The sequence below is a fragment of the Salvia hispanica genome, chromosome 6 (genome assembly GCF_023119035.1).
Source record: "Salvia hispanica cultivar TCC Black 2014 chromosome 6, UniMelb_Shisp_WGS_1.0, whole genome shotgun sequence".
Taxonomy (NCBI): Eukaryota; Viridiplantae; Streptophyta; class Magnoliopsida; order Lamiales; family Lamiaceae; genus Salvia; species Salvia hispanica.
The window spans coordinates 22,264,989-22,278,864 of NC_062970.1; the positions used below are offsets into that span (position 1 = coordinate 22,264,989).

Genomic DNA, 13,876 nt, shown 5'->3' on the forward strand with positions numbered 1-13,876 from the left:
TATTGTTGTGGTCCGAAACTCGATTAGTGGTTGGCGAGTACGAGGAAAAAAAGGTACGACAATCTCCACGAGCCGGTGACGAGCGGGTCCCACACCCTTAAACGTGCCGAAAAACAGTAGCTGCGAACTAAATGTGGTCGAAATGGCTCGAAACAGCCTCTTTTTGCTTCCCGGAGTAGCCACGGGCTGTACCCATAGCTCAGCACGTGGGGCTCGGCGAGAGCTTCGCGGTGATATGCTGTGGGTCCCGTAACTCCTTCCGGATCAAAAGTTATGCCCGTCTGAAGGGTGGGGGATCAGAACCCGCGCACGGGAGCGTACGCTATGAAAGAATAAAGTGCGGGGCCATTGATGGGTGCGATCAAACCAGCATTAATGCACCGGATCCCATCAGAACTCCGAAGTTAAGCGTGCTTGGGCGAGAGAAGTACTAGGATAGGTGACCCCTTGGGAAGTCCTCGTGTTGCACCCCTTTTTGCGAGTGCGTTCAGTTGGTCTTGCTGTGGTCCGAAACTCGATTAGTGGTTGGCGAGTACGAGGACAGAAAGGTACGACAATCTCCCCGCGCCTGCAACGATTGGGTCCCGCAGCCTGGCGAAAAACAGTAGCTGCGAACTAAATGTGGCCGAAATAACTCGAAACGGCTTTTTTTTGCTCCCGGAAGTAGCCCCGGGCTGTAACCATAGATTAGCACTTGGGGCTCGGCGAGAGCTTCACGGTGATATGTTGTGGGTCCCGTAACTCCTCCCGGATCAAAAGTTATGCCCGTCTGAAGGGTGGGGATCAGAACCTGCGCACGGGAGCGTACGCTATGATAGAATAAAGTGCGGGGCTATTGATGGTTGCGATCATACCAGCACTAATGCACCGGATCCCATCAGAACTCTGAAGTTAAGTTAAGCGTGCTTGGGCGAGAGTAGTACTAGGATGGGTGACCCCCTGGGAAGTCCTCGTGTTGCACCCCTTTTTGCGAGTGCGTTCATTTTTTTTTCTTTTTTTCCGTTCAGTTGGTATTGTTGTGGTCCGAAACTCGATTAGTGGTTAGCGAGTATGAGGAAAAAAAGGTACGACAATCTCCACGAGCCGGTGACGAGCGGGTCCCACACCCTTAAACGTGCCGAAAAACAGTAGCTGCGAACTAAATGTGGTCGAAATGGCTCGAAACGGCCTCTTTTTGCTTCCCGGAGTAGCCACGGGCTGTACCCATAGCTCAGCACGTGGGGCTCGGCGAGAGCTTCGCGGTGATATGCTGTGGGTCCCGTAACTCCTTCCGGATCAAAAGTTATGCCCGTCTGAAGGGTGGGGGATCAGAACCCGCGCACGGGAGCGTACGCTATGAAAGAATAAAGTGCGGGGCCATTGATGGGTGCGATCAAACCAGCATTAATGCACCGGATCCCATCAGAACTCCGAAGTTAAGCGTGCTTGGGCGAGAGAAGTACTAGGATAGGTGACCCCTTGGGAAGTCCTCGTGTTGCACCCCTTTTTGCGAGTGCGTTCAGTTTTTTTTTCTTTTTTTCCGTTCAGTTGGTATTGTTGTGGTCCGAAACTCGATTAGTGGTTGGCGAGTACGAGGAAAAAAAGGTACGACAATCTCCACGAGCCGGTGACGAGCGGGTCCCACACCCTTAAACGTGCCGAAAAACAGTAGCTGCGAACTAAATGTGGTCGAAATGGCTCGAAACGGCCTCTTTTTGCTTCCCGGAGTAGCCACGGGCTGTACCCATAGCTCAGCACGTGGGGCTCGGCGAGAGCTTCGCGGTGATATGCTGTGGGTCCCGTAACTCCTTCCGGATCAAAAGTTATGCCCGTCTGAAGGGTGGGGGATCAGAACCCGCGCACGGGAGCGTACGCTATGAAAGAATAAAGTGCGGGGCCATTGATGGGTGCGATCAAACCAGCATTAATGCACCGGATCCCATCAGAACTCCGAAGTTAAGCGTGCTTGGGCGAGAGAAGTACTAGGATAGGTGACCCCTTGGGAAGTCCTCGTGTTGCACCCCTTTTTGCGAGTGCGTTCAGTTTTTTTTTTCTTTTTTTCCGTTCAGTTGGTATTGTTGTGGTCCGAAACTCGATTAGTGGTTGGCGAGTACGAGGAAAAAAAGGTACGACAATCTCCACGAGCCGGTGACGAGCGGGTCCCACACCCTTAAACGTGCCGAAAAACAGTAGCTGCGAACTAAATGTGGTCGAAATGGCTCGAAACGGCCTCTTTTTGCTTCCCGGAGTAGCCACGGGCTGTACCCATAGCTCAGCACGTGGGGCTCGGCGAGAGCTTCGCGGTGATATGCTGTGGGTCCCGTAACTCCTTCCGGATCAAAAGTTATGCCCGTCTGAAGGGTGGGGGATCAGAACCCGCGCACGGGAGCGTACGCTATGAAAGAATAAAGTGCGGGGCCATTGATGGGTGCGATCAAACCAGCATTAATGCACCGGATCCCATCAGAACTCCGAAGTTAAGCGTGCTTGGGCGAGAGAAGTACTAGGATAGGTGACCCCTTGGGAAGTCCTCGTGTTGCACCCCTTTTTGCGAGTGCGTTCAGTTGGTCTTGCTGTGGTCCGAAACTCGATTAGTGGTTGGCGAGTACGAGGACAGAAAGGTACGACAATCTCCCCGCGCCTGCAACGATTGGGTCCCGCAGCCTGGCGAAAAACAGTAGCTGCGAACTAAATGTGGCCGAAATAACTCGAAACGGCTTTTTTTGCTCCCGGAAGTAGCCCCGGGCTGTAACCATAGATTAGCACTTGGGGCTCGGCGAGAGCTTCACGGTGATATGTTGTGGGTCCCGTAACTCCTCCCGGATCAAAAGTTATGCCCGTCTGAAGGGTGGGGATCAGAACCTGCGCACGGGAGCGTACGCTATGATAGAATAAAGTGCGGGGCTATTGATGGTTGCGATCATACCAGCACTAATGCACCGGATCCCATCAGAACTCTGAAGTTAAGTTAAGCGTGCTTGGGCGAGAGTAGTACTAGGATGGGTGACCCATTTTCGGAGGGAGTTGAGGGTAAAATGGGTGAAGAAATTCTTTTCAGCCTAATGGTGAAATGAGTGTTTGTAATACCTGCTCTCAACCCTGATTCAGTTTCATTATTACATGGATAATAGTATGGAGAAGCCTGAAACCCGCTTGCATTTACCGGGTCCTCCGAATAGTTTCAGTGCTACCAAACAAGAGATAGAAAGGGTGAATAGTGTTGTTTCACCCCATTTCACAGCTACCAGACGGGCCCTTAACATATAAAATAACACTCTCAATAAATCTATGAAAATATGAAAAATAGAATTAAAAAGTTCCAGTTTACAATAAATCTATGAAAATATGAAAATAGAATTAAAAAGTTCCAGTTTAGATAATTACTTCAAAATAGTTTCTTGGAATGTGAATTACTAAATTTAATTACCCTGTAACCTCGGTACAGCGCTATGTAATTATGCAGGCTTCTTTTGATGCAATCAATAATTATGATAGGTTTATTCTTTCTTTAGTTAATTTCTAGGCTACAAAGAACTTTTTCTCATTTATGTAACATTATTAAATTCCATAGCACAAAAGTTAATCTCTTCAATAGCTGCAAATATTACATTAGAAGTTGGAGAGATAGATACATAATGTAGGCAGAATACATGCGAATTATATCTAGGAGCAAAAGAAAGTAGAGAGAAAACATGGTAAAATACTCCCTACTTCATATTTGTTCGTTATATACTTCCTATTTCACAAATTAGACGGACGGATCGAGGTTTCCGTCAACGTCAAACCCCTCCTTGAAGCCTCCGAGCTCGAGAACTCGCGACCTGCACCTCATGAATCCGATGGCCTCATGTTCGGCGGCTTTTGCGGCCCAGAGCATCTCAAACGTTGAGGATCTGAGATATTCCTTGATCCCTGAAAGAGCTGCTCCACGGATGGCAGCTCGGTACTCATCCGATGCTTCCATCTCAAGCCTCCCTCCAGCGCGGCCAGCATCGAATGAATCCTTGCAGCGCTGCTCGAGGATCTCTATCTCTAGCTTTGCCTTGAGCAAGGCCTGCTCAGACTCCTCAGTCCAATCTCGGAGCTCACAGAATTGGCGCACCAACGCGTCATGCCGAGCCCTAACCTCTTCAGCCACTTGGTGCATTGGAGAGTCAGCTGATGCATAACAAGTTGAACCAGGGGAAATGGGATACATCAAATTACTGGCATTAGTTCATGAGCCGTGATCGAGAATATTCTCCAAGCTCGAGCTCGGTGATGAGATGCTCGAGTTTGAAGAATGTCTCCATCTGAGGCAGAGAATGCTCATCAACTCGTTCAGTACAAGTTTCTTTGGCAAGAGAATTTACACGAAACTGCTGGCTTACTCTTTCGTGTGGTCGACGGCTCGTTGGAGTTGGAGGTAGGCGCCGAACCTGTGAGCTCTGGATGATCAGTAGCTCTAGATCGAGTTGTTGCCCTTTCTTTCATTGCTTTCTCAACCTTGATGTCTACACCTACAAATTAGTTAGAGCAAAACCATTCAAAATAATGTATGCACAGGGGGAGTATAAATCTAAATTTATTTGCTAAAATTTTTAAAATAAACTCCTTCCTTTCTTTATCACACATATTACGAAATTGTTTGATTTTGTTAATGAAATTAGTAAAAATGTGTCCCCACTTTCACATATTGATTTTATAAATCGAATACTAGCATTATGATTTAGTAGATATGAGGTACATTTACTTAAAAATAAAAGTAAATGAGACTTTAAACAGCAGAAATATCAAAATAGAAGAAAGAGACATTATTTCTCAGAGTTTCAACAGATGCACAAATCCAAAGTGATATCAGAAGATGAAACATCGTTGACCAAGAAAGACACATGCAGAGTTGTACACACATTCTTCAACGCTTTTATTTATTCGCTTCAGCTATAGAATCATTAATCACAACCTTCTTCGCGTGTTTCTAAAATATTGATGGATTTTTTTTAACTGCCTCGGCAAACAAAAATGAAATCTCTACACAAATTACTAATCTAAATATCAGAAACAGTTTAATGCTCGATTCCTCTCTGGAAATGAATGCAGCAAAATTCATCACTAATTTATATTGAATGAACATAAGTCATGAAATAACTTACATAAATATTCATTTCACGCAACAAAAATCAAAATTAAGCACAATTTGTTAAAGGAAATAAAAAGGTAAAGAGCAGAAAATAGATTTACCAGTAGATTCAGTCAGTGATTAGAACAGATAGTAAGAAAATGATAGGGAATTTTATTGCAAAAGGCGGATATAAATAGTCGTTTAATTGGGCTTCAAGTTAACAGGGCCGGTTTTTGAAAAACCCCAATATGTTAATGTTCCTAAAAGACGCCCAGTATGCGAAGGCCCCATTATTAATTGTAAACTTAAATATTTTGTTAAAATTTTTGTTTATATTCAGTTTTATTCTGTCACAAATTATGCTTGTATATTTTCATATGTATTGCAAAAAATATGGGATTCAACGACGGAAATAACCAACAAATAACCAAATAAGTTGGTGAACACAATTATCGACGGATACAAGCTATTACCTATGATCTTGTCGCAAAAGTCTTTTACTTATAGACATAAGCATGCACAAATCACAAATATTACCAACAGCTTTGCCAATGAAAACGTTGTTGGAAGTCCCTATCGCCAATAGGCAATAGCTAATGTTGGACAGCCCAATCACGGTTGCCGAAGGATTATGCGTCGCTTGAAATTTTTATTTTTCTTGTTTGTTTGTTTACATAGAACATCATCTTATTTCCCGTTAAAACTGTAAATCAATAACTAATAAAGCAATATACAATAAGCAACAAGTCATAAGTCTAAAAAGTACTCCTTCTGATCCACGAGAAAAGAGCCGTATTAACAATCTCTCTCTAACTTTATCATCCCTCGTACTTTATTCTCGTCACTTTATAAATTAGATATTTATTTCTTAATCTTTTTGCCGAAAAGATATGCTTCTATTAACATGGAACGAAGGATGTATGATGTGAATCCGGGGATTCACAATCATAGGATGCAACGACATCGAGGGCCATGGGTTGATTGGGGTCCGAAAAGAAGGTGGAGATATGGCAAGGAGCCAAGCCGGATTCGGAGGTCTGACTCAAATCAGAATTTGCCTATCAAGATGGTGTCCAAATGCTCTTCTAAGACGACCATTATCTTCATCGACAAAAGAGCTTCGCGTGAGTACCTTACACGCCTCAATCGGAGCTCAGATGAAGAAGTTATGGCCGTTTGACGAAAGTCGCACAGAGCTGCCAAAAATGCCCGGCGACAGAGAAAACGCCCGGGAAAGGCCCCAAAACGCCCGGGCCGGGCGTTTTGCCCGAAAATGCCATTTTTCAAGCTCTTAAAGACTATTTTCCCTATTACTTTTGTTTTAGTATAAATACTCTTTTGTAGGGTTTTCATTCTCAGCTTTTGAATATTTGTAAGAGACAATTTCTCCATATTTGAGAGCTCACCTTCTTCATCTTTTGAAGACTTATCAAATTCCTTCGGGTTGCATCTGGCTAAGGTTGATTGTAAAGGTATGCTTGCTAGTTCTTGTGTTGCTAGTTTGTGGAGCCATTAGGTGTTTGTATGTGAAAGTGCCTTTGGGATTTCTTTCTTGTTCTTCACCTAAATCATAACACTAATCCATCCTCTATTCTTTTATCCATTTTTCTTGTTCCATTTCTTAGTTTATCTAGTTTATTTGTTGGGTTTATTTACAAGAATAAGTCCGGGGCAAATTCATGAGTCTTCAATATATAAGATTCACATTATTTGATATCAAGAGCTATTGGTTCTTGTTCTTGTAAGAAAAGAAAAAAAAAATTCTCAAAGGGTGAAAATTGTTAGAAAATTTGTCAAAAAAAAAAGAAAGAAGAGAGATCTCAAGTTCTATCCATGGGCTTTAGCTATAAATTGATAAATGTGTTCTTGGGTACGTCAATTTGATTGTCTAAAAGTTGTAGGCCAAAATTTCATCAATTGTTTGGTCTATTGTTGTTGGTTGAAATTGTGCACACAAAGTGTTTGTTGAATTGTTCCATTGGCCTAGTACCTTGCTTTCACTATATCTCGTGGCTTCTAGAACTAGTAATTACTTGCCTAGTTGCATAGCTTGTTTGTGATTTGTGCTACCCTTGTGGATTAACATCTTTGAGAGAAAGTGAGGGAGAGTATCCTAGCCACCAAAATTTCTAAGCCCTTCGAGTGACATTGGGTGTGAGTTTGGGGAAAGAGGATTTTACAATATGGGAAGTGAGCTCCTCACTAAATTCTCCATTCTCGGGTGTGTGTGTTGTTTGTGTTACTAACAAAAAGGGACTTGTCCCTAGTCTTGTCCAATTTGTTTTGTAGGTACTTGAAATGGTGAACTCTAGGCATAACTCGCCTCATCATCCGATGGTACTATCAAATAGATGTTCTCCTCAATCATGAAGGAGATGCACAAGGTGCAGGGTATTGTGAATGCTATGCAAGGAGGATTTACGGCGTATCATGAGGATATAAGCCACCTTAGAGATAGAGTTAGACATAACCATTCCATGGCACCTAGTGACCGAGAGAGACATGGTAGGAGTGGCTACAAGTCAAGGTACCATGAGGATGGACTTGATAAAGGGAGTAGAAGGGAACAAGCTCCAAAGTTCCATCGAGAGTCTCACTCTAGGTGGATGAGGGATCATGATCGTCATAAGGTGCATGAGTGGTTAATAGAGGAGGAAGTCTCAAGTAACGCAAGGATGAGCTCAAGCCCTCGACATGGTGGTGGAGACACAAGCCGAAGAAGCATCCCACCAAAGAAGGTGGACCTATCTCATCCTAGCTATCACACGAAGGTTTCGTCGTGGTTATCATCCAACTTCACTCCTTCAAAGAGCTTGATTCAAAATAAGTGTGACGACGTTAACCACATTGTTAAAAAGCATGTCAAGCATAGGGTGGATTTTGTTGCCGGTGATGATGAAGAAGAGTCCTCCACAGCCATACATGAAGAAGACGCACGCCCAACTTTAAATGATGGCGTGTCTAGCATAGTGGAAGCCGGAAACGAGTGTGAGCCATTAAAAGCCCTTCCAGTCTTGAGCATGAAAATGAAGCCAAATGATATTGCAAAAGTAAATGAGCCTTTAATGAATGATCAAGAGAGAGAAGAAAATATAGAGTGTGAGAAAAGGCAAAAATGTGAGATGCAAAAGTCAAGAGAGAATGGTGAGGGTGAGTGTGAATCAAACCTTTTAAGAGAGAAAAACCACAAGCATGTGAGAAAAAAAGGTTGCTTGTTAGATTCTAAGATCACCCATGGGTAGGCTCTAAATCACCCTATCCTTTTTTCCCTTGGTGAGAAGAGCGACACTTATTTCACTAACTCTTTCGATTTGTCTTTCATCTTTGATGACTTTGTGATGCAGAAATTGAAAGGTTTGGAATGTGAACCCCGAGTTGAGGAGGCACCGAGTAACTTTTTACCAGTAATGAACTCATGTGAACAAGGCCAAGTTGAACCGCTCCTTATCCAAGGTGTACTTGATCGGGATTTGAGGACAAATCCTTCAAAAGAAGGAGGGGATGATGTGAATCCGGGTGTCCTAGGGAAGAATCGAAGAACCGGATTTGAGGACAAATCCTTTCACAAAGAAGGAGAGGATGATGTGAATCCGGGGATTCACAATCATAGTATGCAACGACATCGAGGGCCATGGGTTGATTGGGGTCCGAAAAGAAGGTGGAGATATGGCAAGGAGCCAAGCCGGATTCAGAGGTCTGACTCAAATCAGAATTTGCCTATCAAGATGGTGTCCAAATGTTCTTCTAAGACAACCATTATCTTCATCGAAAAAAGAGCTTCGCGTGAGTACCTTACACGCCTCAATCGGAGCTCAGATGAAGAAGTTATGGTCGTTTGACGAAAGTCGCACAGAGCTGCCAAAAATGCCCGGCGACAGAGAAAACGCCCTGGAAAGGCCCCAAAACGTCCGGGCCGGGCGTTTTGCCCGAAAATGCCATTTTTCAAGCTCTTAAAGACGATTTTTCCTATTACTTTTGTTTTAGTATAAATACTCTTTTGTGGGGAATGAAAATTCATTCTCAGCTTTTGAATATTTGTAAGAGACAATTTCTCCATATTTGAGAGCTCACCTTCTTCATCTTTTGAAGACTTATCAAATTCCTTCGGGTTGCATTCGATCTTTTGCCAGGCTAAGGTTGATTTTAAAGGTATGCTTGCTAGTTCTTGTGTTGCTAGTTTGTGGAGCCATTAGGTGTTTGTATGTGAAAGTGCCTTTGGGATTTCTTTCTTGTTCTTCACCTAAATCATAACACTAATCCATCATCAATCCTTTTATCCATTTTTCTTGTTCCATTTCTTGGTTTATCTTGTTTATTTGTTGGGTTTATTTACAAGAATAAATTCGGAGCAAATTCATGAGTCTTCAATCTATAAGCAATATACAATAAGCAACAAGCGATAAGTCTAAAAAGTACTCCTTCTGATCCACGAGAAAAGAGTCGTATTAACAATCTCTCTCTAACTTTATCATCCCTCGTACTTTATTCTCGTCACTTTATAAATTAGATATTTATTTCTTAATCTTTTTGCCGAAAAGATATGCTTCTATTAACATGGAATGAAGGATGTACTATTTATAATAAACGATTAAAGTATGAAGTTCAATAGATACACATAGTATCAGGTTTTGTAGTGAGTTTGTAATAAAAGATTGTACTCCCTCCGTTCCTTGTTAATAGAGACGCTTCTTTTCGGCATGGAGATTAAAAATAATGTGTTAAGTGGATAGTGATAAAGTAAGAGAGAATAAAGTAAGAGAAATGAAGAGAAAATAAAAATAAAAGAGAGGGTTACTTTTTGCTAAAAATATAAATGACTTAATTATCTTCGAACTTCCCAAAATAGAAAATGTTTCAATTAACATGGAATTGAGAAAGTAGATTTTCTCTTTAGAAGTATCAATAGTATAACTCGATTGGTGAGATAGTTAGGACATCATGAGTTGCTTCACCATCTCTTGCATCAATGTAAAATCCTTCCCAGTTTCATTATTTGCTTTCAATCAAGCTCAAGAAGGTGCAGTGCGGACACATGTGATGTTGTCTATGTTTCCGTAAGCCGTGTGACTTGCCAATGGTCTAGGTACATGCACTTTCTGTTGAAATAGAAAATAAAAATGTAACTAGTATTTCCTCCTTTCGCGAATAGGAGTCTCATTTCTTTACGGCATGAATTTTAAGAAATGTTAAGAAAAGTGAGTGGAAGAAAATTAGTGGAATAAGAGTTTCACTTGTATATATTAGTTTTAAATGATATATGAGTAGAATGAGTTAGTAGAATGTGACACATTTTTATCATTTATGGTAATTATGAACCGGGACCTCTTTACTATATATGGCACGTCTTTACAATTACACCCATTCCTACAAGGCTATAAGCCTATAACTATGATTAATATATACTACTACTTCATTTTTAGTAATCTGACAAAAAAATTGAATTATTTATGCAAATATATTTAAATATTATATTTCACTCTATGCTATAAATATTAATGATGCAAATTCATTATTGTTAATAACTTATGACTAAAATTTTGCTATAAATATTAACAATGCAAATTTATTTTTTATTAATGACTAAATATGTTGGAATCAACTTTATAAATATATTATTACTAATATATTCTATGTGAGAGAATGGATCGGTGAGGTGGGGCCATGGAGGTAGTGGTGTTTGAACAAAATGAATTAGTGCCGTTGAGGGGGAATTTTATGGCTTAAAGTATATTAAAAAAAATTATATTATATTAAAATAAAAGAAAGAAATGACATTGATTTATTGATCTATAGCAATATATACTCCATTTACATAGAATATTGTTCAATAAAAGAAAAAAAATGACATTGTAGATGTTGTTTATTTTATATAAGTTGATTTATTGATCTATAAAAATATATACTCCATTTAATACTATTTGAAATTATTTGATTAGAATATATATTTAATGGACTTATGAGAATTAATACAAATAAATAGAGAAATAAAACTTAAAACCCATTTTACAGCTTTTTTAAAGAAAAAAACCCATTTTACGGTTGGAAACTAAGATACTCCTTCCGTCCCATTCAAGATGGTCACCTATCCTTTTCTGTTTGATCCAATCAAGATGGTCACTTTCCAATTTTGGAAATAACCTCATCTCTCCTCTCTCCTAATTAAAATATTCAAATACCTTTTTTCTCTCTACTTTATTTCACCTAACAATACTTCATAAAATTCTGTGCCACTCAAGAATGTGACCATCTTGAGTGGGAAATATTTAATCTTTCAAAATTGTGCCGGCATGGAGTATCTTTTTTGATGCATTGTAAGTTGTAACTATGTAAATATTGGGAAGAACAACAATGATGACATATCCATTCTCTCTCCCCAGTCTTCACCTTGCGCCAAACCCATTTTCATTTCTCTCTCTTTGGCAAAAAAATTGAAAGGCTTCTTCCTTCTCCATTCTCGACAACGCCTTCCCACGTCTCCCTTCCTCAGTTCCTTCTTTTCTCTCATCTCACATTGCATGAGGCGGGGGCGGAGACGCAAACGCCGTAGGGTTGGAGGCTGATGAAATGAACAGGTAATGCTATTGTGGTTATTGCAGCCACATAAAATGTTGTGAGGAGAATCGTATCTATTTTGTACTCCCTCTGTCCCATTAAAAATGCAACGTTTTCCTTTTTTGGTTGTCCCATTAAAAATAAAACGTTTCCTTAAATGGAAACAACTTTATCTCTACTTTTTCATCTCTCTTACTTTACTCTCTCTTCATTAACTCACAAAACAACACTACATAAAATCCCGTGCCGATTCTCAAATGTTGCATTTTAAGTAGGACGAAGGGAGTATTTATTTATGCATAGTATACATAATAGATAGAATCATAAATAAACACATATAAAAAGAAATAACAAACTAAAAAATAAATAAAGAGTTAAAAATAATAAAGGGTTAAGCAATGTAAAAAAGAAAAATGTTAATAATATTCACATACCTTAAATATCTGCAAAATATAAATTGACAAGATAAGCAAAGAGATATTAAAAAAAATACAACACAAACCTATATATATATATATATATAGGAGTGTTATCAAATACAAACCCCATATAATACAAACTATACAAACTTTAATCCTATCAACTAATTGTAATTAATCAACGGTATGTATTATACACATTTTTTGATGTCAACAGCTAATGCAATTGCTGTGAACAGGGGTGTAAATGGAAATCAAATTGGAGTTCAATTACAATTCAGTTACAATCGTTCTAATTTCACTCCCTACCATATTACTAACAAAAATATTATGAGCATTATCTAGACAGCATATTCTCTCCAGATTAATCGTTCCTAAGTTCACTCCTTAATTTTTTTCCAGCGTAAGCTCAACGGACACGTTTTGCAGATGTCTTATGAAACTCAAGGTATTTTTTTGGCTAAGTTGAATAATAGATGTATCATAATGACGAAACCAACGAAGAGTATGTTGATTTTTTTTTTTTTTTTTATCAAATCTTCAATTTCAGTTTTTCTTTTTTTTTTTCCGCATAAAATCAGATCCATGTATAAGAACACCATGACCAATAATGCTGATATCCACCAAATGTATGTTCCTCAAAAAAATCGAAACAGCAAGTAGTTGCAATGAAATGACTATCTCAAACTGATAAGTAATGCCGACATCTTTCTCACTCCACACATGATTGTTTCCATCCTCCAAGGCTCTCCTCTTCAACCTCGTCTCCTCTGTGAGGGCGACTCTAACCTCTCCGCGGTACTCCTCATCTTTGACAACATGGTACGCCATGGGAGGAAGGCTATCATCAACAGACAGTGGCTGGAGAGGAATTGTCAACAACCCAAGCAATGTCACCATACACAGCCACCCCAGCAATGTCAATATGTAATGTCAATAAGAACACAAATAAAATTCCATACATATGTCAACGCAGCTGCAAAACACAACACCACACCGCCATGTCAATATCCCCACGAAAAATCCAACAAAAATGAACACGGAAATCGCAAACAGAGACTTAGAACAATGTCAACAACCCAAACAATGTCAATATGAACAACAAATGTCACCATACACAACAACCCCAACAATGTCAATACGAACAACCCAAGCAGTGTTCCTAGCAGCTTACAAGGTAATACACTGAAATTTGATGTTAACATCACCATAGTTCTACCCTTACAAATTGAGCATAAAAGCAAACTTAACGCAGCTCCACCAAATTATCCAAAACTTATGAATTCTGTAAATCCAAAACTTATCAACACTTATTATCAAACTTATGAAACGTGTGCTAGGTTTTTGGCCAATAAAACCAACAAAAGAACGAAATTAAATGTCAATAAAGAGTGGAAAAAAAAATTGGCAGGAAAATCGAACAAATACCAGGAGTACAAATGTCAATACGTTTGAAAACTAGGTTTTTTTCGCTGGAAATCTCACCTTCAGACGACTCCTCCGAAGCTTGGCCACGTCGTCGGACAGAACTCATGAGGCTTGGCCACAGCAGCAGACGATTCGCTTCAACACCGACGAGGATTCGATTATTCTGCAGCAGCCACAAAGGAGTACCGTCGACTAATTACAGAGGAACTAAGAAGGCGAGAATTTGGAATTGGCGGAAAGAAGAGAGATAAAATGTGAATTGGGGGAGGAGATGAAACGTGAAGGGGGGAGAGATGAAATGACGCAATTATCGGGATTGCATAATCTCAACGTAATTAATGATTTTGGTTGATTATTTTATTCTCTAAATTACCCTTTATTGACAGATTTGTAGGAA

The 13,876-nt window shown here is 40.1% G+C and overlaps 1 protein-coding gene, 1 long non-coding RNA gene and 5 other non-coding genes across 7 annotated transcripts; 5 read left to right on the forward strand and 2 right to left on the reverse strand.

The window, feature by feature from the left end:
• Positions 1-353: 353 nt before the first annotated feature.
• Positions 354-472, forward strand: LOC125197683. Its single transcript, XR_007172213.1, has one exon. It is a non-coding gene; the product is annotated as a 5S ribosomal RNA (ribosomal RNA).
• Positions 473-840: 368 nt separating this feature from the next.
• LOC125197687 lies at positions 841-964 on the forward strand. Its single transcript, XR_007172217.1, has one exon. It is a non-coding gene; the product is annotated as a 5S ribosomal RNA (ribosomal RNA).
• Positions 965-1,364: 400 nt separating this feature from the next.
• Positions 1,365-1,483, forward strand: LOC125197684. The gene has a single exon (XR_007172214.1). It is a non-coding gene; the product is annotated as a 5S ribosomal RNA (ribosomal RNA).
• Positions 1,484-1,884: 401 nt separating this feature from the next.
• Positions 1,885-2,003, forward strand: LOC125197685. The gene has a single exon (XR_007172215.1). It is a non-coding gene; the product is annotated as a 5S ribosomal RNA (ribosomal RNA).
• A 402-nt stretch (positions 2,004-2,405) lies between these two features.
• LOC125197686 lies at positions 2,406-2,524 on the forward strand. Its single transcript, XR_007172216.1, has one exon. It is a non-coding gene; the product is annotated as a 5S ribosomal RNA (ribosomal RNA).
• Positions 2,525-3,564: 1,040 nt separating this feature from the next.
• Positions 3,565-5,227, reverse strand: LOC125192045. Its single transcript, XM_048089497.1, has 3 exons — positions 5,200-5,227; positions 4,350-4,478; positions 3,565-4,137 (listed from the first exon to the last, which is right to left on the reverse strand). The coding sequence occupies exons 2-3, from the start codon at positions 4,450-4,452 to the stop codon at positions 3,728-3,730; spliced, it is 513 nt and encodes a 170-aa protein (XP_047945454.1). The 5' UTR covers positions 4,453-4,478; positions 5,200-5,227; the 3' UTR covers positions 3,565-3,727.
• A 7,435-nt stretch (positions 5,228-12,662) lies between these two features.
• LOC125192856 lies at positions 12,663-13,630 on the reverse strand. Its single transcript, XR_007171483.1, has 2 exons — positions 13,537-13,630; positions 12,663-12,912 (listed from the first exon to the last, which is right to left on the reverse strand). It is a non-coding gene; the product is annotated as an uncharacterized LOC125192856 (long non-coding RNA).
• Positions 13,631-13,876: the final 246 nt, after the last annotated feature.